This window comes from Mirounga leonina, unplaced genomic scaffold (genome assembly GCF_011800145.1).
Source record: "Mirounga leonina isolate KUSES-001 unplaced genomic scaffold, KU_Mleo_1.0 Mir_204, whole genome shotgun sequence".
NCBI classification, from domain to species: domain Eukaryota; kingdom Metazoa; phylum Chordata; class Mammalia; order Carnivora; family Phocidae; genus Mirounga; species Mirounga leonina.
This window is the reverse complement of record NW_023270513.1, coordinates 14,072,663-14,098,116: the sequence shown is the minus strand read 5'-3', so window position 1 is coordinate 14,098,116 and position 25,454 is coordinate 14,072,663. Positions and strand designations below refer to the sequence as shown.

Genomic DNA, 25,454 nt, shown 5'->3' with positions numbered 1-25,454 from the left:
CACATAAACCACACATAAGCCAACCCCATTTGAAATTTGTGTTGTGATCAAATTGTTTCCTAATGTATCAATCACAGTGGAACGAATTTGCATTTTCAAAACAAGCATTATAGTAGAACTATATGTGTTAGTCTATTCTTGGACACTGTCCTTTTGCATTGATATATATCAATATGGATATCAATATATATTGTCCTATATATGACATATATATGTCTAGCCTTTCTCCAATGCCACACTTTCTTGATTACTGTAGCTTTATGTTAAGTATTAAAGTGAGGTAATGTAAGTCCTTCAAAGTTTTTATTTCTTCAAAATTATTTAGGCTATTGTATTTTCTATAGTCTTTTTATATAAATTTTAACTTTAGCTTTTTGATTTTTACAAAAGAAATCTTGCTGGGTTTTATTATTGAAGTTTCACTGACTCTGTAGATCAGTTTTTAGGAGAATTGATATCTTTAACAACACTGAATCTTCCAAACCATGCATACAATGTGTCTCTCCATTTATTTAGATCTACTTTGATTTCTTTCATCAGTGTTTCTAGTTCTCAGCATACAGGTCTTTCATACACTTTGTATATTTTTACCTGTGGATTTCATTTGGGGTTTTTTTGGTGGTATTATAAATGGTACTTTTTAAATTTCAGCTTCCAATTTTTCATTGCTAGTACATAGGAATAAGATTGATTTTTATATATTAGTACCTTCAGCTCTTGAAAGCCTTAAACAAAAATGGAAGTTCACCAAAACCAAAGCACACTTTGCTTTTTTAGTGTTTTAAAAAGTGTAAGTTACTCCCTCCTTTTTGTCTTAGTCTGTTTTAAAACTTAGATCTCTATGACAGCTTTGATTTAATTGTTGACCTCTCAAAGTTGCTGAATGATATTCTAGTATAGACATGAAAACGTGTATTTTGATGATGAAATTTACTGAGCAATCTTTAAATGCTCTTAAAGAGTATCATTATGAAATACAGGTTGAAGTCCATTGTCTCGTAGGAGAGGTTTCTTAAGAGTAATTATAGGCCATCCATGAATTGTTTTAAGGTCTAACACAATTTTATTTCTTTTGGTATTTTCTATTTTCTGAATATCTTCAGATATATTTTTGTAACATATTGTTATTATAGATTTTGGACTCAGCAAGGAATCAGTAGATCAAGAAAAGAAGGCTTACTCATTTTGTGGCACAGTGGAGTATATGGCTCCTGAAGTAGTAAATAGGAGAGGCCATTCCCAGAGTGCTGATTGGTGGTCATATGGTGTACTTATGGTAAGTAGTGTTAATTTTTTAATTATACCAATATAAAATTAATATTATTTAGAATTTTAATTTAAATTTTGGAATGTATCAGGTGAGAACAGAGTTTTGATAATTCATGATTACTAAAAAACTTGTGACTGGCTAGCTGTTACACAGTAAGAATTAAGGTTTTGGTATTCTGATTTCTTTTAAAGTTCCTAGATGAAAAGGTAAATGGCAGCATTCTTTTATAAGCTATTCAAATTTAAAACTTAGAAAAAGACTTTCCAGATTTTAGATTTCAGAATACTATGTTTAACTGTCATATGTTTTATTAATTAGGTATCCCAGACTTTAGCACTTCACCATAAACTGTCTTATTGTCAAATTGTTTCATGCATGTCCCTAGAAAGACTGTAAACTTCTTGAGAAGAGCAATCATGTTTCATACTACTTTTCATCTCCCATAGTACCTAGCATAGTGGGCATACAAACTGACTAATCTGGTATAAATTAAGAATAGAATTTGCAGTATTAAGTAGAGTGATAAATGAATAGCTATTGAATCAATTTGCTTGTATAATCCATCTTGCTGATAATCCATTTTGCCTATTTACTACTGAATGACATACTATATGACACATTAATGTATTAGTGCCTATTATAAACCTGGCATTTGGGGAGGGTAATGGGGTAGGAGTAAACTTGAAGTACGATATTTGACATTTTTCATCACCTAAGAAGGCATACAATCTGGTTGGGGAAACAATTGGAACAGCTAAATAAACGGCCTGACAGTATACCTTAGAAATTCAGGCAAGAAATCATATAAGTTGATTTAGGAAAAGTGGAGAAGGTAGAACTTAAATCCTGAAGCATGGATAAAATTTAAATAGTTCCAAGTCTCAGGAAGGATAGTATTGTGATCATATTAGCAAAGAACTGGAGAACCAATTAGAATATTAGAATAGTAGTGGAGAATGAGGGTGAAGGTGGAGGAAATGAGGCTATAAGCATATAAATGTATGCATGTAATTCTCTGAGTAGTAGGAAATTTTTGTAGATTCTTTAACAAAATGGTACTTAGAGAAAAAAATGTATATTAGGAAGGAAGGAAGAAATGGCTGATCTTAATACCTGATTTAACGTCACATATGAAGGAGAAGGAAAGGGTCAAAGATAAAGATAACTTTAAAATTTATGAACTTTAGGGAATTGAAAGAATGAAAGTTCAGTAGAAAAGAGATAGTTGGGAAGGGGAGCTGGTTTTCGAATGGAGAAATAATTTATTTATAACATGTTGCATAGGTTACTGTGGGTTTGTGGTTAACCCCTTGGTGGTAATAAATTAGGAAAGGAAGTGGAGAGATCAGGATCATCTGGAGACTTTGAAAAAACAATGCTCAGTCAGCCAATATACAGTTTAATTTAGGGGGGAGGTGTGATTCCAATATAATATCCCCCTTCTTTTTGTCATTCCCATTACCATCTCTACTCCTCCAGTGTAGTATTACTCTAGTGGAGAACCATAACTTTAGGTTTGGAGTCAGGGGACTGGAACTTGAGAACAATGATCCCTATATACTATACTTTCTTTTCTCTTATTTCCCTTTCTGTGGCTCCTACCCCTACTTATTCAGTTTCCAGTTGAGAAACATTACTATAGATTTGGGAGGGAGAACTGGGACTTGAGAGAGATTGAGGCTTGAACAGATTTGAAAGTCATCAGTGTATAGGAAAGAATGGAATGGATAAGCTAAGGTTGTGAATTCAAATAAATGAGCAGAGGACTGAAGTGAAAGCCATTATTGAATCCAAGTTCAAGATTTAAATATTAGAGATATATGTTAACTTACTGAACATAATAATAAAAAAATAATGAAAAAAGACTTAAATATTAGAGATACAAAGTTTTCTCTTTAGTGAACTATAATGATCTTAATTTTTAGATCTAGTCTTTTTTATACCATTATTTAATGTTCTAATTATCTACATTACAGTTAAATCTCTTAGGGAAAATGTTTTTTATGCCATGTACAACTGTCTCAAAAAATCTTTTTTAAGATATTGTTGTATGTGTGTAGCTTCTTGTTCTGTTTTGATTGCTTTTGGGGGGGGCAGTGAGGAGAATAAGAATAGTTAAATCTTTTTTTCTTTTTATTTCACAAATGACTAGTAATGTTGAACATCTTTTCATGAGCTTATCAGCCTTTTGTAGAAATTCTTTTTTTAAGTTTTATTTAAATTCCAGTTAGTTGTACAAAGCATGTATGAATTTGAAATGGTTCAGTGCTTATTTTTATTTTCCATTCATTGTTCAATGTTTGCTTTAAAAGCGTATTTTTGTTTTAAAAGAAAATGCTGTGTGTCTATTTTCAAATTGCTTTGGTTTGGGAAAGTAACCAGATTAGACAATACTGAAAAAAAATTGGTTGTTTCATTTCCTACGGTCACCTATCAGTTGGGCTATATGTAGTGGGGTACCAGAAGTATAGTTCCTTAATTGACTTAGTTTTCTGGTCCTATTTTGACCTATCATGTAGATTCTATGTGATTTGATGGTCATGTATTACTTGTCTCAATATTTTTCCTAAAGAATTTTATTGTATATTCTAAGTTCTGCTAAATTAATGTATTACTTTTTGTTTTAGTTTGAAATGCTTACTGGTACTCTGCCATTTCAAGGTAAAGACAGAAATGAAACCATGAATATGATATTAAAGTAAGTGTGAACATTATTTTTTTTCTTTTGGGAAAAATTCCTTGCTTTCAGTTTTGAGAATCTTGTTTTCAACTGACACAAAAGAACATTTTTTTTCACACTGTCTTGTTTTCTTCTCCTACCATAAAAGGGACATTATTTGACATTGTTAAAGCATTCTTTTAAATTCTTTTTAAGATTTGTCAATTTAAAGTATGGCTAGATTTAAGTGAAATTTTCTAAAATCTTATTTTTCAGAGCAAAACTTGGGATGCCTCAGTTTCTTAGTGCTGAGGCACAAAGTCTCCTAAGGATGTTATTCAAAAGGAATCCAGCAAATAGATTGGGTATTCTTTGTTGTCTTAGCTTTTATAACAATACACTGCATGCTTTGGGAGGATAATTGTAACTTTGTTTTCTGGCTTAGTTCATTTACTGTTGCTATATATTTATACCTAGAAGTTTGCATTTTGTATGTACATAGATCCAGTAAACTCTGTTGTGTCCATAATTTAAGAATGGAGTGGTCTAGTTATTCAGAACTTCTGTTTAATACATACCATTATGTATATCGTGTGGAGTACCTCTTCTAAAATAATTCACAGAATTATCCCTTATATAGGTAATCCTTTTAGATATTTGAAGGTAATTATTCTGTCCCTTCCAGAAATCTTCAAGGTAAATATATCCATAGTCTCTCATTATTTGTCCACGTACTGGTAACCTTTCCCTGGATCCAGATGTGATCGTATCATTTTATTTGTGGACTTGTGTTAAAATTTCAATGTCACTTTATTCTGTTGCACTTTTTAATTTGGCATTGAGATACATGGTCATAAGTTTTATAGTGAAGGAAAGAAAATATGCTTCAATTTTAATTATATGTTAAACACTATTTTGATTTAACTTGGAAGGCATTTCAGTATTTCATGATACTTTATGTGCTTCAATGTGAACATCAGATATATTTTATCATATTAATTCAAAAAACACAGTAAAATATCAGATAAATCATAAAATTTTCACTGCAAGGAATCTATGAAATGTATATACTCTTGTACAGATAATAGCAGAGAAGCCAGGTAGAAAGCTTAAAAAAATTATACCAGTAAAAAATTATTTCTTTTTTTATAGGTTCAGAAGGAGTTGAAGAAATCAAAAGACATCTTTTTTTTGCAAATGTTGACTGGAATGTAAGTTCAGTAGAAACTTTGTTACTGAGTGACTTTAATATGAACTAACACTGAAGAATAAAATTGTTATATTTGGACTTTGTTGATAAAACTTAATTAGTTTTTTTTTTTTGGTATGAGATTTTTATTTAGAGATATAGATGTCATGACAATTACCTTGAACCAGTAGATGTGTGGATGATATTTAGTAAATTTTTGTTACTCATACGTTTTACCTATTAAGTGTAGTTACTATTCTCCCCTATTCTCAGTTGGGGAATGTGCAGGAGGGAGAGAAATGGATAAGGGGGTGAATGATAAGGCAAATAAGATCTGTGGATCTATGTACATTTTTCTCCCTCCTTCACATTCCCCAACTGAGAATAGGAGAGAATAACCACACTTAACAGGTAGAAAGCTTCAGTACAGCAAAGGAAACAATCAGCAAAACTAAAAGGCAACCTAAGGAATGGGAGAAGATATTTGCAGATGACATATCTGATAAAGGGTTAGTATCCAAAATATATAAAGAACTTATAAAATTCAACACCCCAAAAATGAATAATCCAATTAAAAACTGGGCAGAAGACATGAATAGACATTTTTCCAAAGATATACAGATGACCAGCAGATACATGAAAAGATGCTCAACATCACTCATCATCAGGGAAATACAAATCAAAACTACAATAAGATATCACTTTACATCAGGTAGAATGGCTAAAATTAACAACACAGGAAACAACAGGTGTTGGCAAGGATGCAGAGAAAAAGGAATCCTCTTACACGGTTGGTAGGAATGCAAACTGGTGTAGCTACCCTGAAAACAGGATGGAGGTTCATCAAAAAGTTAAAAATAGAACTACCGAATGACCCAGCAATTGCCCTATTAGGTAAATACCTAATACAAAATACTAATACAAAAAATACCTAATACAAAAATACTAATTCAAAGGTATACATGCACCCCAATGTTTATAAGCAGGATTATCAACAATAGCCATTATAGAAACAGCCCAAATGTCCATCGACTGATGAATGGTGTGTGTGTGTGTGTGTGTGTGTAATAGAATATTACTCAGCCATCAAAAAGAATGAAATCCTGGCATTTGCAATGACATCGATGGAACTAGAATGTATTATGCTAAGTGAAAAAAGTCAGAGAAAGACAATTATCATATGATATCACTCATATGTGGAATTTAAGAAACAACACAAATGAACATGGGGAAAAAAAGAGAAGCAAACCAAGAAACAGACACTTAACTTTAGAGAACAAACTGAAGATTGCTGGAGGGGAGGTGGGTAGGTGGGGAATGGGTTAAACAGGTGATGGGATTAAGGAGAGCACTTGTTATGATGAAGATCAGGTGTCATATGTAAGTTTTGAATCACTAAATTCTACACCTAAAACCAATATTGCATTGTATGTTATCTAGCTGGAGTTTAAATTAAAAGTTGGAAAAAATGATTTTTTTATAATTGTACAACTGCACAACATAAGCCATTAGTATTAATACCCTGAAAGGCCACTCAGTGGGCATGCTACATGGGAGTCTGTCCTGTGTCGTATGTGTGTGCATCCCTTTCTTGGTGTCCTTATATCCCCTTGTCATTTTTTTTCCTAATGCTTGTCTACTCTTCCTTTCTTCTTAACTAGACAACCACAATTCCTTTTTTACATCATTCTTATATCTAAACAGTTTATGTTCATTGCTATTAATTTAAGTAACAAAAGAATATATTGTTTATATATTTAAATAAATGAAAATCAAAGTAATTATTAGTTTTCCTCCACTATAGGACTGTGACCTTTTAAAAAAGCAGATTTTTAAAAGAGGGTAATTTTCATATATTTTAAGATGTTTTAAAGGTCTTTCAAAAACAAAATTTTAGGAAGTTAAATTGTTAGACAAGATTATATTTTTAAATTATTTAATAATAGCTCTAAACAGTGTATTTAAGACATATTTTTATGTAACAACAAAATATTTTAGGTGAAATATATACTTCTTGAAGATAATCTATTAGTTTTGAAATTCTTGAATGTACGGTCACATTGTGATATATTCTACATGGTTATTTTACAAGTGAGAATTAAAGTCAGTTTTTGATACCCAAAATTGAACATCATTCTTTGTGTATGCAACTTTTGGCATCACTGTTGTGTTTCCTGGTCTCATTTGACTGTGATTATCTCTCAAATTTTTAGAATTTGGTAAACAGGTATATGAAGCCTGTTAAAATTTTATTTATTAAATTGTGAGTCTTTTATTAAGGACTATTAATATTATATTCTGCTTTCCCTTAGAAAATATAGTAATTTTAAAGTGTTAATATGATTTTGTGTTATCCTGTTTTTTCTTCTAGAAATTATATAGAAGAGAAGTTCAACCTCCTTTCAAACCTGCTTCTGGAAAACCGGATGATACTTTCTGTTTTGATCCTGAATTTACTGCAAAAACACCTAAAGGTAATGCATGTTTATATGTAATATCAGGGCTTTCATTCAATTAGATTGTTAAAAATAAACTAGCTTCTTAGATAAAAACTAAATGAATTTTAAGTTTGCAGAGGGTTTGTTTGCCTTATATGAAAGTGTGGATCTTATATACAGCATTGCATGGGCATCTTTCAAACAGAGGATTTAAATAGGAAATATTTATCAGGGAAGCAAGTGTTAAAGCAAAGGGTAAAATTTTTTCATTCTTGTTTTAAAAGTCCTTTGGCATGCTAATGAATTATAGGGTAAGGAGTAGGAGGTAAGACAAGATATATCACTGACTCTTAAAGTTTATAATTTAATGAGGTCTACATAGAGTAGCATCTGTTTCATGCATTCATTCAACAAATATTGAATACCAACAAATATTGAAGGTATTAAGCACTGAAGATGCAGCAGTGAACAGAACAGGCAAAAATTACAATCCATGGGGCTTGCATAGTAGCTAAATGGGGAAACAGATAATATGCAGTAAATCAAAAACATACAGTGTCTGATGGAAACATTTAATGGTTTCTTTTATATTTAAAGAAATGCTAACATTTCATATCATAGAATTCTGTGTAGTTCTAATTAAATATAATTATTTGGACATTAGATTCTCCTGGTTTGCCAGCTAGTGCTAATGCTCATCAACTCTTCAAAGGATTCAGCTTTGTTGCAACTTCTATTGCAGAAGAATATAAAATCACTCCTGTTACAAGTGCAAACGTGTTACCAATTGTTCAGGTAAATTCCACTTAATCAGATTATTCGGTGTAGGGATAACTATTTCTTTCAGTTTTTGCTAATGGATTTACAATAATTTTAAGTGATTTATTTATTTTTATTATGTTCAGTTAGCCAGCATATAGTACATCTTAAGTTTTTGTTGTAGTGTTCAGCGATTCATTAGTTGCGTATAACACCCAGTGCTCATCCCAAAAAAATGTCCAAAATCACTAACCATCAGGGAAGTACAAATTGAAACCACAATGAGATACCATCTTACACCAGTTAGAATGGCCAAAATTAACAAGACAGGAAGCAACAAGTGTTGGTAGGTTGTGGAGAAAGGGGAACCCTCTTAACACTGTTGGTGGGAATGCAAGCTGGTACAGCCACTCTGGAAAACAGTGTAAGGGTTCCTCAAGACGTTAAACATTTTAAGTGATTTTTAACTTCTTAATTTATCTCTGTGTATAATATGACTTAAAGATGTCTCCATATGTTTTGGAAAAATACAGATAGTAGTAACCTTTAATTATATTTATGTAATCTTTTCTGACAAGAAAAATGTAATGGCAGTGTATAAACTAGTTGGTTTATTGTATTGGCTTTGGGTATCTAGAAAACCTAAAGTTTAGGATTAACAAAGAATCTCCTTAAACCATTTATAAATACTGATAAAACTTCTCTATAATGAATTTTTAAAAAGATTTCATATTAATGAATAGTTAGAAGAGAAGATAAAATTTGTGAAAATATTTCATTCTCTTTAATATTTTACTTTAAAAAAACAGATAAATGGAAATGCTACACAATTTGCTGAAGTATATGAATTAAAAGAGGATATTGGTGTTGGCTCCTATTCTGTTTGCAAGCGATGCATTCATACAGCTACCAACATGGAATTTGCAGTGAAGGTATTATCTCTGAGCCTAACTTGTTTGTTTTATATATATATATATACATATATATATATATATATATATGTATATATATATGTAAGTTAAATTACAGGGTAACTTACAGACATTTTTCAGTGGAGCAAGTGGAGATAGCAAAGATAAGATGATAAGGGAAGTTTTTTTTTCAAGTTTTTAAATTATAGTTAGTTAACATACATGGTAAAATTAGTTTCAGGTGTAGAATTTAGTGATTCATCACTTACATATAATACCCAGTACTCATCATAGATGGGGGAAAAGTCTTAAGAAAATATTTTCATTTGAATTTCTTTCTAAGACTTTATTTTGGAGGAATGGTATATTTCATGAATGTCTTGTTTTAAATAGTTTTATTTTAATATAGTATGGTATGATTGTGCAATTGTGACAATTACTGTTACATTTGGATCACATTATCAGTTGATATAGTTTCAGTTAAGTGGAATATAATGTTAAAGAAAAGTGTTCTTTTTTTTATTATTAAGTTTCAGTTATAGGAAATTTTTAAATGTTAAAATAATGTGAAACAAGCATCACTCTTAAGTGTTTGCTTAAAATATAACCAAATGGAAAATATTTCATTCATTTTTAGACAAAGAAAATAATTTAGTTTTCTCTGAAATTTTTCTTGACTTATTTCTTAGATCATTGACAAAAGTAAGAGAGACCCCTCAGAAGAAATTGAAATTTTGATGCGCTATGGACAACACCCCAACGTTATTACTTTAAAGGATGTAGGTATTCAAAATCTATGTATCAGCTAAGCTAATGAAGTTATGACTTGACACTTTATTTTCTTTTTGAAACTTTTCATGTTTATGGTATATTCTACTTTTAAGCCACAAAATCTCAAAAATCTTAAATTTGCCACTTCAGTTTTTTTTTCCCCTGTGATTCTGTACTCCTACCCTTCTTATACAACATCAAAAAAGAACTATGATGGTTGGTAAATGACAGTGTCCTGATGGCTTGAATATATTCTGACTGGTCAACTAATCAACATTATAACCACCATTTATTATCCTGTAGTACTATAAATATAGAAGATATAGGAGATTTGGAATCTGCCAAATTCTAAAATATTTTACTTTTTTGATTATATAGCAAATGGCTATAGCATTATGGATTGTTCCTTGAGTGAAATAGTATTATGCATTTTGATTTGTAATCTTTAAGCAGTATTTTGTTATATATATATATATATATGTGTATATACATACATACATACACACACACACACACACATGCACATCTGTGTATACAAACATCTCACATGCCCTGAAAGGGTACACATATTTTTCTTATTTATTCTCCTTAATATAGTATTTGAATTCAATGAAATATTTAAGACACCATATCAGATAATGGACTGTGAGGACTATATTTAAAAATAATGTATTTACTGCCAGAAGGAAGCTTATTATTAGTAGGCAAGAGAAGTGGCTATAATATAGCCAAAAATGAGATAGATGCTATTTGAGAGACACAGAGTTCTATTGTTCCATTTATATAATTTGATGAAGTATAATGTACAACTTCAAAAGTTAATGCAATTATATGTTTAACATGGTCTCAAGACTGTATAGGAGATTGTTTAGCCATTTTAATCTTCTCTGTAGCCTGTACTATATTAACAGCAAGGGGTTAATGTCCTTTTTTAACAATAGAGGGTCACTAGAAAAGGAAAGTAAATATAATTTCAAAATTTCAGAATTATAATTATAAATAATAATATTTAAAAAATTTTTTTTTTAGGTTTATGATGATGGTAGATATGTTTACCTTGTTACGGATTTGATGAAAGGAGGAGAACTACTTGACCGTATTCTCAAAAAAAAATGTTTCTCAGAACGGGAAGCTAGTGATGTACTGATTGTAATAACTAAGACAGTTGACTATCTTCATTGTCAAGGAGTAAGTTGTAGTTATATTCTCCCCTTCAATTTTGGGACTTATATATCTTCATAAAATTATATCTAGGAGATGCCACTCAAAATGAATTTTCCTGTAACATATATTTCTATAGAGAATATCCTAATAAAATTCATAATGTAGTGAAAGTTAGAGATTTAGGAAATTGGGTAATACTTTAATTCTCTTCACTCTGCCTGTTGCCCTGATTTAAGAGCATATTAGTTTTAAAATGGTTTGAATTATATAAATATATCTAACCTTGACTTTGAAATTATTAAACCTAATCAAACTTAAAAGTCAGACAAGGACATGTTGTATTTTTCAAATTATACTGTATCTAACATATAAAGTTCTGGCAGTAAAAGGACTGTATATCTTTTTCAGGGGGTATAGTTGACACACAATGTTACATTAGTTTCAAGTGTACAGCATAGTGATTCAACAATTGTATACATTATGCTGTACTCACTACAACAGATGTAGCCACCATCTGTCACCATACAATGCTATTACATTACCAGTGACTATATTCCCTATGCCATACTTTTTATTCCCATAACTTACTCATTCCATACCTGGAAGCCTGTGTCTCCCGCTCCCCTTCACCCATTTTGCCCATACCTCCACCCACTCTCCTCTGGAAACCATCATTTTGTCTCTGTATTTTTGGGTCTGATTCTGCTTTTTGTTTATTTGTTATTCATTTGTTTTTCAGATTTCACTTGAAAGTAAAATTATATGGTATTTCTCTTTCCCAGTCTGACTTATTTCACTTAGCATAATACCCTCTAGGTCCATCCATGTTGTTGAAAATGGCAAGATCTCATTTTTTTATGGCTGTGCTAATATCCCATTACACACACACACACACACACACACACCCTATCTTCTTTATCCATTCATCTATGGATGGACACTTAGGTTACTTCCATATCTTGGCTATTGTAAATACTGCTGCAATAAACATAGTGGTGCCTATATCTTTTTCAATAGTGTTTTTGTTTTCTTTGGGCAAATACCCAGTAGTGAAATTATTAGATAATGTGGTATTTCTATTTTTAATTTTTTGAGGAACCTCTATACTGTTTTCCACAATGGCTATTATCAGTTTACATTCCCATTAACAGTGTTCTAGGGTTCCTTTTTTCCACATCCTTGATAATACTTGTTATTTCTTGTCTTTTTGATTCTAACCATTCTGATAGTTGTAAGGTGATACCTCATTGTGCTGATTTGCATTTTCCTGATGATGAGTGATACTGAACATCTTTACATGTGGCTGTTGGCCATCTGTACGTCTTCTTTGGAAAAATGTCCAGAGGACTATATATCTTGACCCTTGCCAACCCCTCCTACAAATACAGTAACAAATTTGGATTCTAAGCATTTGAAATACTAATGCATTAAAATTTATGGTGGAGGAACAGGTCTGTTATTTTGCTTCCTATGTCTTCATAAAGAAAGCAAATGAGGGCGCCTGGGTGGCTCAGTTGGTTAAGCGACTGCCTTCGGCTCAGGTCATGATCCTGGAGTCCCTGGATCGAGTCCCGCATCGGGCTCCCTGCTCGGCAGGGAGTCTGCTTCTCCCTCCGGCCCTCCCCCCTCTCATGTGCTCTCCCTCATTCTCTCTCTCTCAAATAAATAAATAAAATATTTAAAAAAAAAAAAAGATTAGAAAGCAAATGAATTGAGTTATGAAAAAGGTCAATTTTTATTATATACAGCTATACAAGTAAACAAAGTCACAAATAATTTAAAATTTTAAGTTTGAATCAATTGTAATAGTACATATGTACTCACTTAAGTATAAAAAATTTAAAAATGAACAATTCAGAATTGACATAGTGAAAATTCTATAGGGACCCTTCTTATAATTCAGAAAAATAAACCAGTACTTAGTGTGTGTTTTAAGAGAGTATATTTTAAATATTTTGAAATATACACTGTATAGTGCTAAAGGAATAATTCTGTTATAATTTAATTCCTTGATAGTCTTCATCAACACTCTCTAAAATGAAGGGTGATCAGGGTTTTTGAGAAAAGTAAAATAACTATTTTTTATTATTTTAGAAACCTTCAGATTCTTACATCAATTAAATAAATCAATAATAGATATATATTGAACATTTCTACATGCCAGACATTGTAAAAGGTGATGCAGATTCAAGCATGAGTAAGACTTGGTCCTTGTCTTTAAAAAACTTTTAGTGTAGTAAAATGCTGATTAAAAATAGGACTAGAATAAATGAAGTGGATAATATTAGTAGGAAAATCATCACATAGAGAATTTCAGAATATTTTCCATTTCTAGCATTTCATTTGGTTCTCATTGTTTCTGTTTTTCTTCTGAGAATTTCATGCATTGAAAACATGTTTTTGTTTTACTTCATTGATATAGTTATAATAGCCACTTTATTTTTAATATTTCTTTTATCTTTATTTGTTTTGTGAATTTTGAATAAATACATTTTTATTGAGATATAATTGGCATATAACATTATGTACATTTAAGTTGTACAACATGTTGATTTGATACATTTATGTGCTGCAATATGATTACCACCATGGAATTAGTTAATACCTTCATCATGTCACATGTAATAATAGCCACTTTAAAATCTTGTCTGTTAGGTCCAGTGTGGTTCATCTTGGAGTTGGAATTGATAGATTTTCTCTTTTCTTGAAACTGTGTTCCATTTTCTTGGTTCCTTGTATATCAGATAATTTTGGATTATATACTGCACATTTGAATATTAAGTAGATTTTTTGTATTGTTAGTTTTTTATTCAATGATTATTATTGTTTTGTTTTGGTGGATAATTTTCTTGGCACTGAAAACTCTGCATTTTGGGCAGCAGCTCTGGTCTCTGTATCTTTTATCTTTGTATGAATTACATTGAGCCTCTTACACACTTTTGACTCAGGGATCAGTTTTGGCTCTTTTCCTTACAGAATTCCTCCTGAGCGTTCAGTTTCCTAGCATCTCTTTTCTGTTCCTCCCAGCCAGAAAGTCTGTGGGCTTTTCCACATGTGTTTTCACCATCACTGTGTGACAGGAACTGCACTTAACCCTAAGCTAAAAACCACAGATATGGGAAGCTTGCTTATAGCTCCCTATATTTCCTCCTTCGACAAAGTGTATACTTCCCTCAGAGTCTGTCTGCTTCTGTTCATTCTCCAGTACCTTCAGGTAGTTGATATTTTAATTATGTTCAAGTTTTAGAGCTGTTTACTGTGGAGAAGAGAGTGTTAAGTAGGGTCTTAGTCCATTATTTCCAGAAGTGGAACTGAGACTTGAATTTTGATATTTTGAGATTGGAAATGATTAACAAAACTTATGGCTTGAATAGAAGCTGGAGCATTTATTGGACAGAGATCATTTCTTCTGTATACTTCAGGGTGTCAAGGCTATCAAGGTTGGAAAAAGTGTCATTTTCAAAATTTTATGATTTAGAAAGTTCCTTCTCCTGGAAATAGTTGATAGTAAAGTGTTTTATTTCATAGATGTTTAGTTCACTATAGAAATGTAATTTTTTTTTCTTTTATGTTCAAGGTTGTTCATCGTGATCTTAAGCCTAGTAATATTTTATATATGGATGAATCAGCCAATGCAGACTCCATTAGAATTTGTGATTTTGGGTTTGCAAAACAACTTCGAGGGGAAAATGGACTTCTCTTGACTCCATGCTACACTGCAAACTTTGTAGCACCTGAGGTATTCTTTAAAACTTTAGTATTGGCCTTTTGTTCTTTTCCTTTAGTTGAATATATATGATGTCATGTATATGTTGCAGTTGATAGGTAAAAGCTGAGTTATCTTATCCTTTCCCAACTATAAAGCTCTTTAAATTAGTGAATTCTGATAACCTCTAACATAAATAGTCAGACTAGTAACTAGCATCTGAAAACAGCCTGAATGTATAATCATCAGACTACTCTTTTCTGTTGGGTTATGTACTACCATCAGAATCATACACTTTTGGAGCTGGGAGGGAGAATAGAGATAACCCCATCTTCAACATATTAAATATTAAGTGAAGAAATTAAGGCTCAAAGTACTTTAAATAAGTTTTTCAAGACCCAGCATTCACTTAGTAATAAAGCCAGGATAGATTTTCAGGTATTTCAGTTTGTGCTGAACAAGAGGTAATTTATATTGTTTAACATTATACATAACATATAAGGGCAGTGCCACCCCTGATTGTCTTTAAGATCTAATTCTTGGAGAAAACAGCTTCACAGGGATTTTTATAAGCAGGGGGACTTTTCTTGGCAAATAACATTCGTATGTAGATCTTAGAGGGAAGAGTCAGGAAAGGTGAGTCTGGGGAGGTTAAGCGGTATAGGTTTCACATTTATCAAACTCCAACAGTCAGTTCTGATACTGGGGATGGGAGCTTTGACAGTAAGTAGCAACTTCCACAGCAGTGAAAGTATGGTTGATCAAAAATGAATTGGGGGGCGCCTGGTTGGCACAGTCAGTTGAGCATCCAACTCTTGGTTTCAGCTGGGGTGGTAACTTCAGGGTCATGGCATTGAGCCCTAAGTCAGGCTCCAGCTCAGCATGGAGTCTGCCTAAGACTCTCTCCCTCTCCCTCTGCCTCTCCCTCTCCTCTCTCTCTCTAAAATAAATTTTAAAAAATGAATCAGGGGTTGCACTGGCCATATAATTTCTTTGTTTGTAAGTTAGAAATTATTCTTATATCTTATGAATAATGCTAACCCATATGAATTATCATATGTTCAGCACAAAGCAAGATACATAAAAATCTTCAGGTTTGAAAAATTGAATTGTCCAAGACAGAGAAGAAGAGTAAAATAATTTGAAGATAAATTCCTACCTCATGTGCATGTTTTCTGATTTTTTATATCAAATACTATCCCTGTCAGTATAATAATTCACATCAGATGTAGCAAGACAGTCATATTTAAATATCAACAAATCTGTATTTTAATAAGTATATATTAGAAAAATATATATATTTTTAAGATTTATTTATTTATTTATTTGACAGAGAGAGACACAGTGAGAGAGGGAACACAAGCAGGGGGAGTGGGAGAGGGAGAAGCAGGAGAGGGAGAAGCAGGCTTCCCGCAGAGCAGGGAGCCCGACGCGGGGCTCGATCCCAGGACCCTGGGATCATGACCCGAGCCGAAGGCAGACGCTTAACAACTGAGCCACCCAGGCGCCCCTAGAAAAATATTTTTATTGAGGTAAAATTAGCATGCAGTGTTATTAGTTTCAGGTATGAAAAGTAGTATATCTAATAAGGAAAATAGAAATATACAAAATAGAAAAATAACATATTAATAAAGAAAAATTCCCATATTAAAATTTATTGCCTTCCTTTAAGATGTTAATGTTGAAGAACCATAATACCTGCTTTACAGGGTTTTTATGATAAGAGGTTTGCCGTATAAAAATTATGTACCTATCTGGAGAATGTAATTTAATCTATATTTTAATTAAATACATAGAATAATGAATGCACAAATTTTTATCACATTACAATATATAGAAACTATATTTCCCAAAATAAAAATTAGAACACATACAGGATCCAAGAAGGGGTCATTGCACTGCCCCTAGTTTTAAGAGATATAACTTAGACATTAAAAAATTAGCCTTTCTAGAATATTTTAATGGTTTTATAAGGATAGGAGGACAGAATAGTTGAGATTTGGGCTTTTCATCAAATAAAGGATATATAGTCATTGTAAATATTCTAACATATTTATGCAATAGACACATAGAAGAGTATAGAATAACCATTTTAATGGATGAATTCTTAATATTGACTTGATCTTGTAGACCTGGTATGATGGAAACATCTCACTGGAAAAAGGTTAGGGATAAATGTGTCCCAAATGAACATCTCAAAAACAGACGTTGAAAGGAAAAATACACAGTATGTCTGTATTTAGATTAATGATAAGGTAAATATTTTTAGGTTAATGGTTAGGTAAATATTTTTAAATGAGTGCAGATCCACAGAGTAAAATACAGCTCATTGATGCTGTTTATCTTAACAGACTTCCATTAGAGTAAGACATTCTCATCATTGTAACAGTGAAGGTATTTTATTTTATTTTATTTTAAGTTTTCATTTAAATTTTAGTTAACATATAGCTTAATATTAGTTTCAGGAATATAATTTAGTGATTCATCACTTACACATAACACCCAGTGCTCATCACAACAAGTGCCCTCCTTAATACCTATCACCACCCATTTAGCCCGTCCCCCTGCCTACCTCCCCACCAGCAACCCTCAGATTGTTATATATAGTTAAGAGTCTTTTATAGTTTACATCCCTTTTTTTTCTTATCCCGTATGTTCATTGGTTTTCATTCTTAAATTCCACATATGAGTGAAATCATATATTTGTCTTTCTCTGACTTACTTATTTCACTTAGCATAATACACTTGACTTCTATCCAGGTAGATGCAAATGGCAAAATTTCACTCTTTGTGATGGCTGAGTAATATTCCTGTGTGTGTGTGTATGTGTGTGTGTGTACACATAACATCTTCTTTATCCACTCATCAGTTGGTAGACATTTAGGCTCTTTCCATAATTTGGCTATTGTTGGTTATGCTGTTATAAATACTAGGCTGCATGTGTCCCTTCAAATCAGTATTTTTGTATTTGCATAAATACCTAGTACTGCAATTCCTGGGTCATAAGATAGTTTTATTTTTAACTTTTTGAGGAACCTACATACTGTTTTCCAGGGGACTGAAACATTTTACATTCTCAATAGTGTAAGAGAGTTCCCCTTTCTCCACATCCTTGCCAATATCTGATGTTTCCTGTGTGGTTAATTATAGCCATTCTAATAGGTGTGAAGTAGTATCTCATTGTACTTTTGATTTGTATTTCCCTGATAATAAGTGATATTGAACATTTTTAATGTATCTGTTAGCCATTTCTATGGCTTCTTTGGAGAAATCTCTGTTCATGTCTTCTGCCCATTTCTTACTGGGTAGTTTTTTGGATATTCACTTTTATAAGTTCTTTATATAGTTTGGATATGAACCCTTTATCTGATATGTCACTTTCAACTATCTTGTCCCATTCTATAGGTTGCCTTTTAGTTTTTTTTTTTTAGTTACACATTTTTTTATGTTATGTTAATCACCATACATTACATCATTAGTTTTTGATGTAGTGTTCCATGATTCATTGTTTCTGTATAACACACAGTGCTCCATTCAGTACGTGCCCTCCTTAATACCCATCACCATGCTAACCCATCCCCCCACCCTCCTCCCCTCTAGAACCCTCAGTTTGTTTCTCAGAGTCCATAGTCTCTCAAGGTTCACCTCCCCCTCCGATTACCCCCCCTTCATTTTTCCCTTACTGCTATCTTCTTCTTCTTTTTTTTTTTACATATAAAGTATTATTTGTTTTAGAGGTACAGGTCTGTGAATCAACAGTCTTACACAATTCACAGCACTCTCCATAGCGCATACATTCCCCAATGTCTATCACCCAGCCACCCCATCCCTCCCACCCCACCACCACTCCAGCAACCCTCAGTTTGTTTCCTGAGATTAAGAATTCCTCATATCAGTGAGATCGTATGATACATGTCTTTCTCTGATTGACTTATTTCACTCAGCATAATACCCTCCAGTTCCATCCACGTCATTGCAAATGGCAAGATTTCATTTTTTTGATGGCTCTATAATGTTCCATTGTATATATATACCACATCTTCTTTATCCATTCATCTGTCATTGGACATCTTGGCTTGTTCCATAGTTTGGCTACTGTGGACATTGCTGCTATAAACATCAGGGTGCACGTACCCCTTCGGATCCCTACATTTGTATCTTTGGGGTAAATACCCAGTAGTGCAATTGCTGGGCTGTATGGTAGCTCTATTTTCAACTTTTTGAGGAACCTCCATACTGTTTTCCAGAGTGGCTGCACCAGCTTGCATTCCCACCAACAGTGTAGGAGGGTTCCCCTTTCTCCTCATCCCTGCCAACATGTGTCGTATCTTGACTTGTTAATTTTAGCCATTCTGACTGATGTGAGGTGGTATCTCATTGAGGTTTTGATTTGGATTTCCCTGATGCTGAGTGACGTTGAACACTTTTTCACGTGTCTGTTGGCCATTTGGATGTCTTCTTTGGAAAAATGTCTGTTCATGTCTTCTGCCCATTTCTTGATTGGATCATTTGTTCTTTGGGTGTTGAGTTTGATAAGTTCTTTATAGATTTTGGATACTAGCCCCTTATCTGATATGTCACTTGCAAATATCTTCTCCCATTCTGTCAGTTGTCTTTTGGTTTTGTTGACTGTTTCCTTTGCTGTGCAAAAGCTTTTTATCTTGATGAAGTCCCAGTAGTTCATTTTTGCCCTTGCTTCCCTTGCCTTTGGTGATGTTTCTAGGAAGAAGTTGCTGCGGCTGAGGTCGAAGACGTTGCTGCCTGTGTTCTCCTTTAGGATTTTGATGGACTCCTGTCTCACATTGAGGTCTTTCAACCATTTGGAGTCTATTTTTGTGTGTGGTATAAGGAAATGGTCCAGTTTCATTCTTCTGCATATGGCTGTCCAATTTTCCCAACACCATTTGTTGAAGAGACTGTCTTTTTTCCATTGGACATTCTTTCCTGCTTTGTCAAAGATGAGTTGACCATAGAGTTGAGGGTCCATTTCTGGGCTCTCTATTCTGTTCCATTGATCTATGTGTCTATTTTGTGTGAGTACCATACTGTCTTGATGATTACAGCTTTGTAATAGAGCTTCAAGTCTGGAATTTTGATGCCACCAGCTTTGCTTTTCTTTTTCAGTATTCCTCTGGGGAGGAATATTTGGGGTCTTTTCTGGTTCCATACAAATTTTAGGATTATTTGTTCCATTTCTGTGAAAAAAGGGGATGGTATTTTGATAGGGATTGCATTAAATGTGTAGATTGCTCTAGGTAGCATTGACATCTTCACAATATGTTCTTCCAATCCATGAGCATGGAACATTTTTCCATTTCTTTGTGTCTTCCTCAATTTCATTCATGAGTATTTTTTAGTTTTCTGAGTACAGATTCTGTGCCTCTTTGGTTAGATTTATTCCTAGGGATCTTATGATTTTGGGTGCAATTGTAAATGGGATTGACTCCTTAATTTCTCTTTCTTCTGTCTTGTTGTTGGAGTATAGGAATGCCACTGATTTCTGTGCATTGATTTTATATCCTGCCACTTTACTGAATTCCTGTATGAGTTCTAGCAGTTTTAGAGTGAAGTCTTTTGGGTTTCCCACATACAGTATCATATCATCTGCAAAGAGTTAGAGTTTGACTTCTTCTTTGCTGATTCAGATTCCTTTTATTTCTTTTTGTTGTCTGATTGCTGTGGCTAGGACTTCTAGTACTATGTTCAATAGCAGTGGTGATAGTGGACATCCCTGCCACATTCCTGACCTTAGGGGGAAAGCTCTCAGTTTTTCACCATTGAGAATGATATTTGCTGTGGGTTTTTCATAGATGGCTTTTATGATATTGAGGTATGTACCCTGTATCCCTATACTCTGAAGAGTTTTGATCAAGAAAGGATGCTGTACTTTGTCAAAAGCTTTTTCTGCATCTATTGAGAGGATCATATGTTTCTTGTCCTTTCTTCTATTAATGTATTGTATCACATTGATTGATTTGCAGATGTTGAACCAACCTTGCAGCCCAGGGATAAATCCCACTTGGTCATGGTGAATAATCCTTTTAAGGTACTGTTGAATCCTATTGGCTAGTATTTTGGTGAGAATTTTTGCATCCATGTTCATCAAGGATATTGGTCTATAATTCTCCTTTTTGTTGGGGTCTTTGTCTGGTTTGGGGATCAAGGTAATGGTGGCCTCATAAAACGAGTTTTGAAGTTTTCCTCCCATTTCTATTTTTTTTTTTTTTTGAACAGTTTCAGAAGAATAGGTATTAATTCTTCTTTAAATATTTGGTAGAATTTCCCTGGGAAGCCCTCTGGCCCTGGGCTCTTGTTTGTTGGGAGATTTTTGATTAGTGCTTCAATTTCCTTAGTGGTTTTACGTCTGTTCAGGTTTTCTATTTCTTCCTGGTTCAGTTTTGGTAGTTTATACATCTCTAAGAATGCATCCATTTCTTCCAGATTATCTAATTTGCTGGCATAGAGTTGCTCATAATATGTTCTTATAATTGTTTCTATTTCTTTGGTTTGGTTGTGATCTCTCCTCTTTCATTCATGATTTTATTTTTTTAGGTCCTTTCTCTTTTCTTTTTGATAAGTCTGGCCAAGGGTTTATCAATCTTGTTAATTCTTTCAAAGAACCAGCTCCTAGTATCATTGATCTGTTCTACTGTTCTTTTGGTTTCTGTTTCATTGATTTGTGCTCTGATCTTTATGATTTCTGTTCTCCTGCTGGGTTTAGGCTTTATTTGCTGTTCTTTCTCCAGCTCCTTTAGGTGTAGGGTTAGGTTGTGTACTTGAGACCTTTCTTGTTTCTTGAGAAAGGCTTGTATTGCTATATACTTTCCTCTTAGGACTGCCTTTGCTGCATCCCAAAGATTTAGACCAGTTGTGTTTTCATTTTCATTTGTTTCCATGAACTTTTTAAATTCTTCTTTAATTTCCTGGTTGACCCATTCATTCTTTAGTAGGATGCTCTTTAGCTTCCTTGTATTTGAGTTCTTTCTGACTTTCCTCTTGTGATTGAGTTCTAGTTTCAAAGCACTGTGGTCTGAAAATACGCAGGGAATGATCCCAATCTTTTGGTACCAGTTGAGACCTGATTTGTGACCTAGAATGTGATCTCTTCTGGAGAATGTTCCATGGGCACTAGAGAAGAATGTGTATTCTGTTGTTTTGGGATGGAATGTTCTGAATATGTCTGTGATGTCCATTTGGTCCAGTGTGTCATTGAAAGTCTTTATTTCCTTGTTGATCTTTTGCTTAGATGATCTGTCCATTTCAGTGAGGGGGGTATTAAAGTCCTCCACTATTATTGTATTGTTGTCGATGTGTTTCTTTGCTTTTGTTATTAATTGGCTTGTATAATTGGCTGCTCCCATGTTAGGGGCATAGATAGTTACAATTGTTAGATCTTCTTGTTCGATAGACCCTTTAAGTAGGATATAGTGTCCTTCCTCATCTCTTATTATAGTCTTTCATTTAAAATCTAATTTGTCTGATACAAGGATTGCCACCCCGGCTTTCTTTTGGTGTCCATTAGCATGGTAAATGGTTTTCCACCCCCTCACTTTCAGTCTGGGAGTGCTTTGGGGTCTAAAATGAGTCTCTTGCAGACAGCATATTGATGGGTCTTGTTTTTTTATCCAATCTGATAGCCTGTGTCTTTTGATTGGGGCATTTAGCCCATTTACATTCAGGGTAACTATTGAAAGATATGAATTTAGTGCCATTGTATTGCCTGTAAGGTGAATGTTATTGTATATTGTCTGTGTTCCTTTCTGGCCTATGTTACTTTTAGGCTCTCTCTTTGCTTAGAGGACCCCTTTCAATATTTCTTGTAAGGCTGGTTTCGTGTTTGCAAATTCCTTTAGTTTTTGTTTGTCCTGGAAGCTTTTTATCTCTGCTATTTTCAATGACAGCCTAGGTGGATATAGTATTCTTGGCTGCACATCTTTTTCATTTAGTGCTCTGAATATATCCTGCCAGTCCTTTCTGGCCTGCCAGGTCTCTGTGGATAGGACTGTTGCCAATCTAATGTTTCTACCATTGTAGGTTACAGATCTCTTCTCCCAAGCTGCTTTCAGGATTTTCTCTTTGTCTCTGAGACTCGTAAGTTTTACTATTAGGTGTCAGGGTGTTGACCTATTTTTATTGATTTTGAGGGGGGTTCTCTGTGCCTCCTGGATTTTGATGCCTGTTTCCTTCCCCAAATTAGGGAAGTTCTCTGCTATAATTTGCTCCAATATACCTTTTGCCCCTCTCTCTCTTTCTTCTTCCTCTGGGATCCCAATTATTCTAATATTGTTTCATCTTATAGTATCACTTATCTCTGGAATTCTGCCCTTGTGATCCAGTAGTTGTTTATCTCTCTTTTTCTCAGCTTCTTTATTTTCCATCATTTGGTTTTCTATATCACTAATTCTCTCTTCTGCCTCATTTATCCTAGCAGTTAGAGCCTCCATTTTGGATTGCACCTCATTAATAGCCTTTTTGATTTCGACTTGTTTAGATTTTAGTTCTTTTATTTCTGCAGAAATGGTTTCTCTAATATCTTCCATGCTTTTTTCAAGCCCAGCTAGTATCTTTATAATCGTCATTCTGAACTCTAGTTCCAACATCTTACTAATGTCTCTGTTGATTAGGTCCCAGGCAGTCGGTACTGCCACTTGTTCTTTTTTTTTTTGAGGTGATTTTTTCCATCTTGTCATTTTGTCCAGAGGAGAACAGAGGAATGAGAGAACAAAATTTTCACAGGATAACAACAACCCCAGAAAAATATACGCTAAACAAATCAGAAGAGACCTGAAACCAGGGGAAAAGAAAGGGAAATAAAGAAAAAGAAAGAGAAAAAGATAAAAAACAAACAAACAAAGAGACAAAAAGAGAATATAATCAAATATGATCAGTCTGGTGCATAGATCAGTGCCACACACTAGATTTGGGGCATATTTTGGTCTGTTAGAAGAAAGTGCCTCCCAAAATTTTAAAGAAAGAAAAGCTTATATATGTACAAAAATAAGGGTAAATATGATGAAGGGATGGAATATGACTGTAAAGATGAAAATTATAAAATTTTTATAGAAGGAATTGATAAGAAGTTGGTTGAAAAAAGAAAGAAGATGATTTAAAAAAAAAAAAAAGGAGAGAATGTGATCAGGCAGGAGATTAGGACAAAGCCATACACAAAAGATTTAGGGTATATTTTGGTCTGTTAGAAGAAACTGTATCCCAAAATTTTAAAGAGAGAACAACTTATATATATATATACCAAAAATAAGGTTAACTACTATGAAGGGATAGATTATGACTCTAAAAATGAAAAATAAAAAAGATTTTTTAAAAAAGGGATTGATAAGATGTTGGTTGAAAAAGGGAAAAAGAAAAATAAAAAAAGAAAGAAAAAGAAAATTAAAAAATTTAACTTTGAAAACCTGAAGAATTATGGGAAAAAAGCCATGATTTCTATGTGCAGTATTCCCCTAGTGCTCGAGTTCTGCCGTTCTCATTGATAGGTAAACTTGGTCTTGGCTGCCTGTTCTTTCTGGTCTTCTGGGGGAGGGGCCTGTTGCAGTGGTTCTCAAATGTCTTTGCCAGAGGCAGAATTGCCCCGCCCTTGCCCATTCCAGGCTAAGTAATCTGCTTTGGTTTGCTCTTGGGAGCTTTTGTTCTCTGCAAGCTTTCGGTACAGCTTTGGAGCATGAGAGTGAAAATGGCAGCCCGCCTCCCAATCTCCACCCCGGAGGAGCTGAGAACTTGGGGGCCCCACTCCTCAGTGAGCCCCCAGAGAAAAGCAGTCAGTCACTCCTGTCTCCCCGGTCTCGGGCTGCACTCCAAGCTCATCCAGCCTGTGACCGAGCATTTCTATCTCTAGCACATGACCCCATTTGGAGTCTCCAAACCCAGCAGATTCCTGCGGTGTGCTCCTGTGCTGCTCCTCCTGGGGGGAGGAAGGGGAGTCTCCTCTGATCTGACTTGTTGGGTCCGTGCTGGAAGAGCAGTGGCCTGACTCTGCCGCAGATCCCGGTTTATGGCAACCCCGAGCTCAGAGCCCACTCCTCGGCTCCATCTCTGTAGCCACCTTCCCTTCTCTGATACCTGGGAGCTCTGCCGCACTCAGGCACCCCTGGTCTTTCTGTGACCCCGAGGGTCCTGAGACCACACTGTCCCAGCAAGTGTTCCACCCCCGGCTTAGTCACTGGAGCGTCTTCCCTCAGTAGAGCCGACTTCTAAAATTTCCGATTTTGTGCTCTGCTGCTCTATCACTTGCCAGTAGCTGCCTGATGGAGGCTCTCTCCCCCCCGCCGTCTATCTTCCTGAATATTGCCTTGGATTCATTTCTCCGCACGTCCTACCTTCCAGAAAGTGATCACTTTTCTGTTCAGAGAGTTGCTGCTATTCTTTTCTTCGATCTCCTGTTGAGTTCATAGGTGTAGGTGTTCAGAATGGTTTGATCCCTATCTAGCTGAATTTCTAGACGAAATTTAGGTCTCCTACTCCTCCGCCATCTTACTCCTCCCTGCCTTTTAGTTTTGATTGTTTCCTTTACTGTGCAGAAGCATTTTGTGGTGATGAAATCCCAATAGTTCATTTTTGCTTTTGATTCCT

The 25,454-nt window shown here is 34.1% G+C and overlaps 1 protein-coding gene across 1 annotated transcript in view; it reads left to right on the top strand.

Annotated features, from left to right (window-relative positions):
- RPS6KA6 (ribosomal protein S6 kinase A6) overlaps window positions 1–25,454 on the top strand; it is a 195,025-nt gene that overhangs the window by 124,804 nt on the left and 44,767 nt on the right. Inside the window, exons 9-18 of the mRNA XM_035028805.1 lie at window positions 1,134–1,276; window positions 3,898–3,968; window positions 4,206–4,294; window positions 5,082–5,140; window positions 7,490–7,592; window positions 8,221–8,351; window positions 9,125–9,247; window positions 9,916–10,005; window positions 11,027–11,185; window positions 14,739–14,900. Of these exons, the coding sequence (XP_034884696.1) occupies window positions 1,134–1,276; window positions 3,898–3,968; window positions 4,206–4,294; window positions 5,082–5,140; window positions 7,490–7,592; window positions 8,221–8,351; window positions 9,125–9,247; window positions 9,916–10,005; window positions 11,027–11,185; window positions 14,739–14,900 (1,130 nt within the window). The remainder of the gene's footprint in view (window positions 1–1,133; window positions 1,277–3,897; window positions 3,969–4,205; window positions 4,295–5,081; window positions 5,141–7,489; window positions 7,593–8,220; window positions 8,352–9,124; window positions 9,248–9,915; window positions 10,006–11,026; window positions 11,186–14,738; window positions 14,901–25,454) is intronic.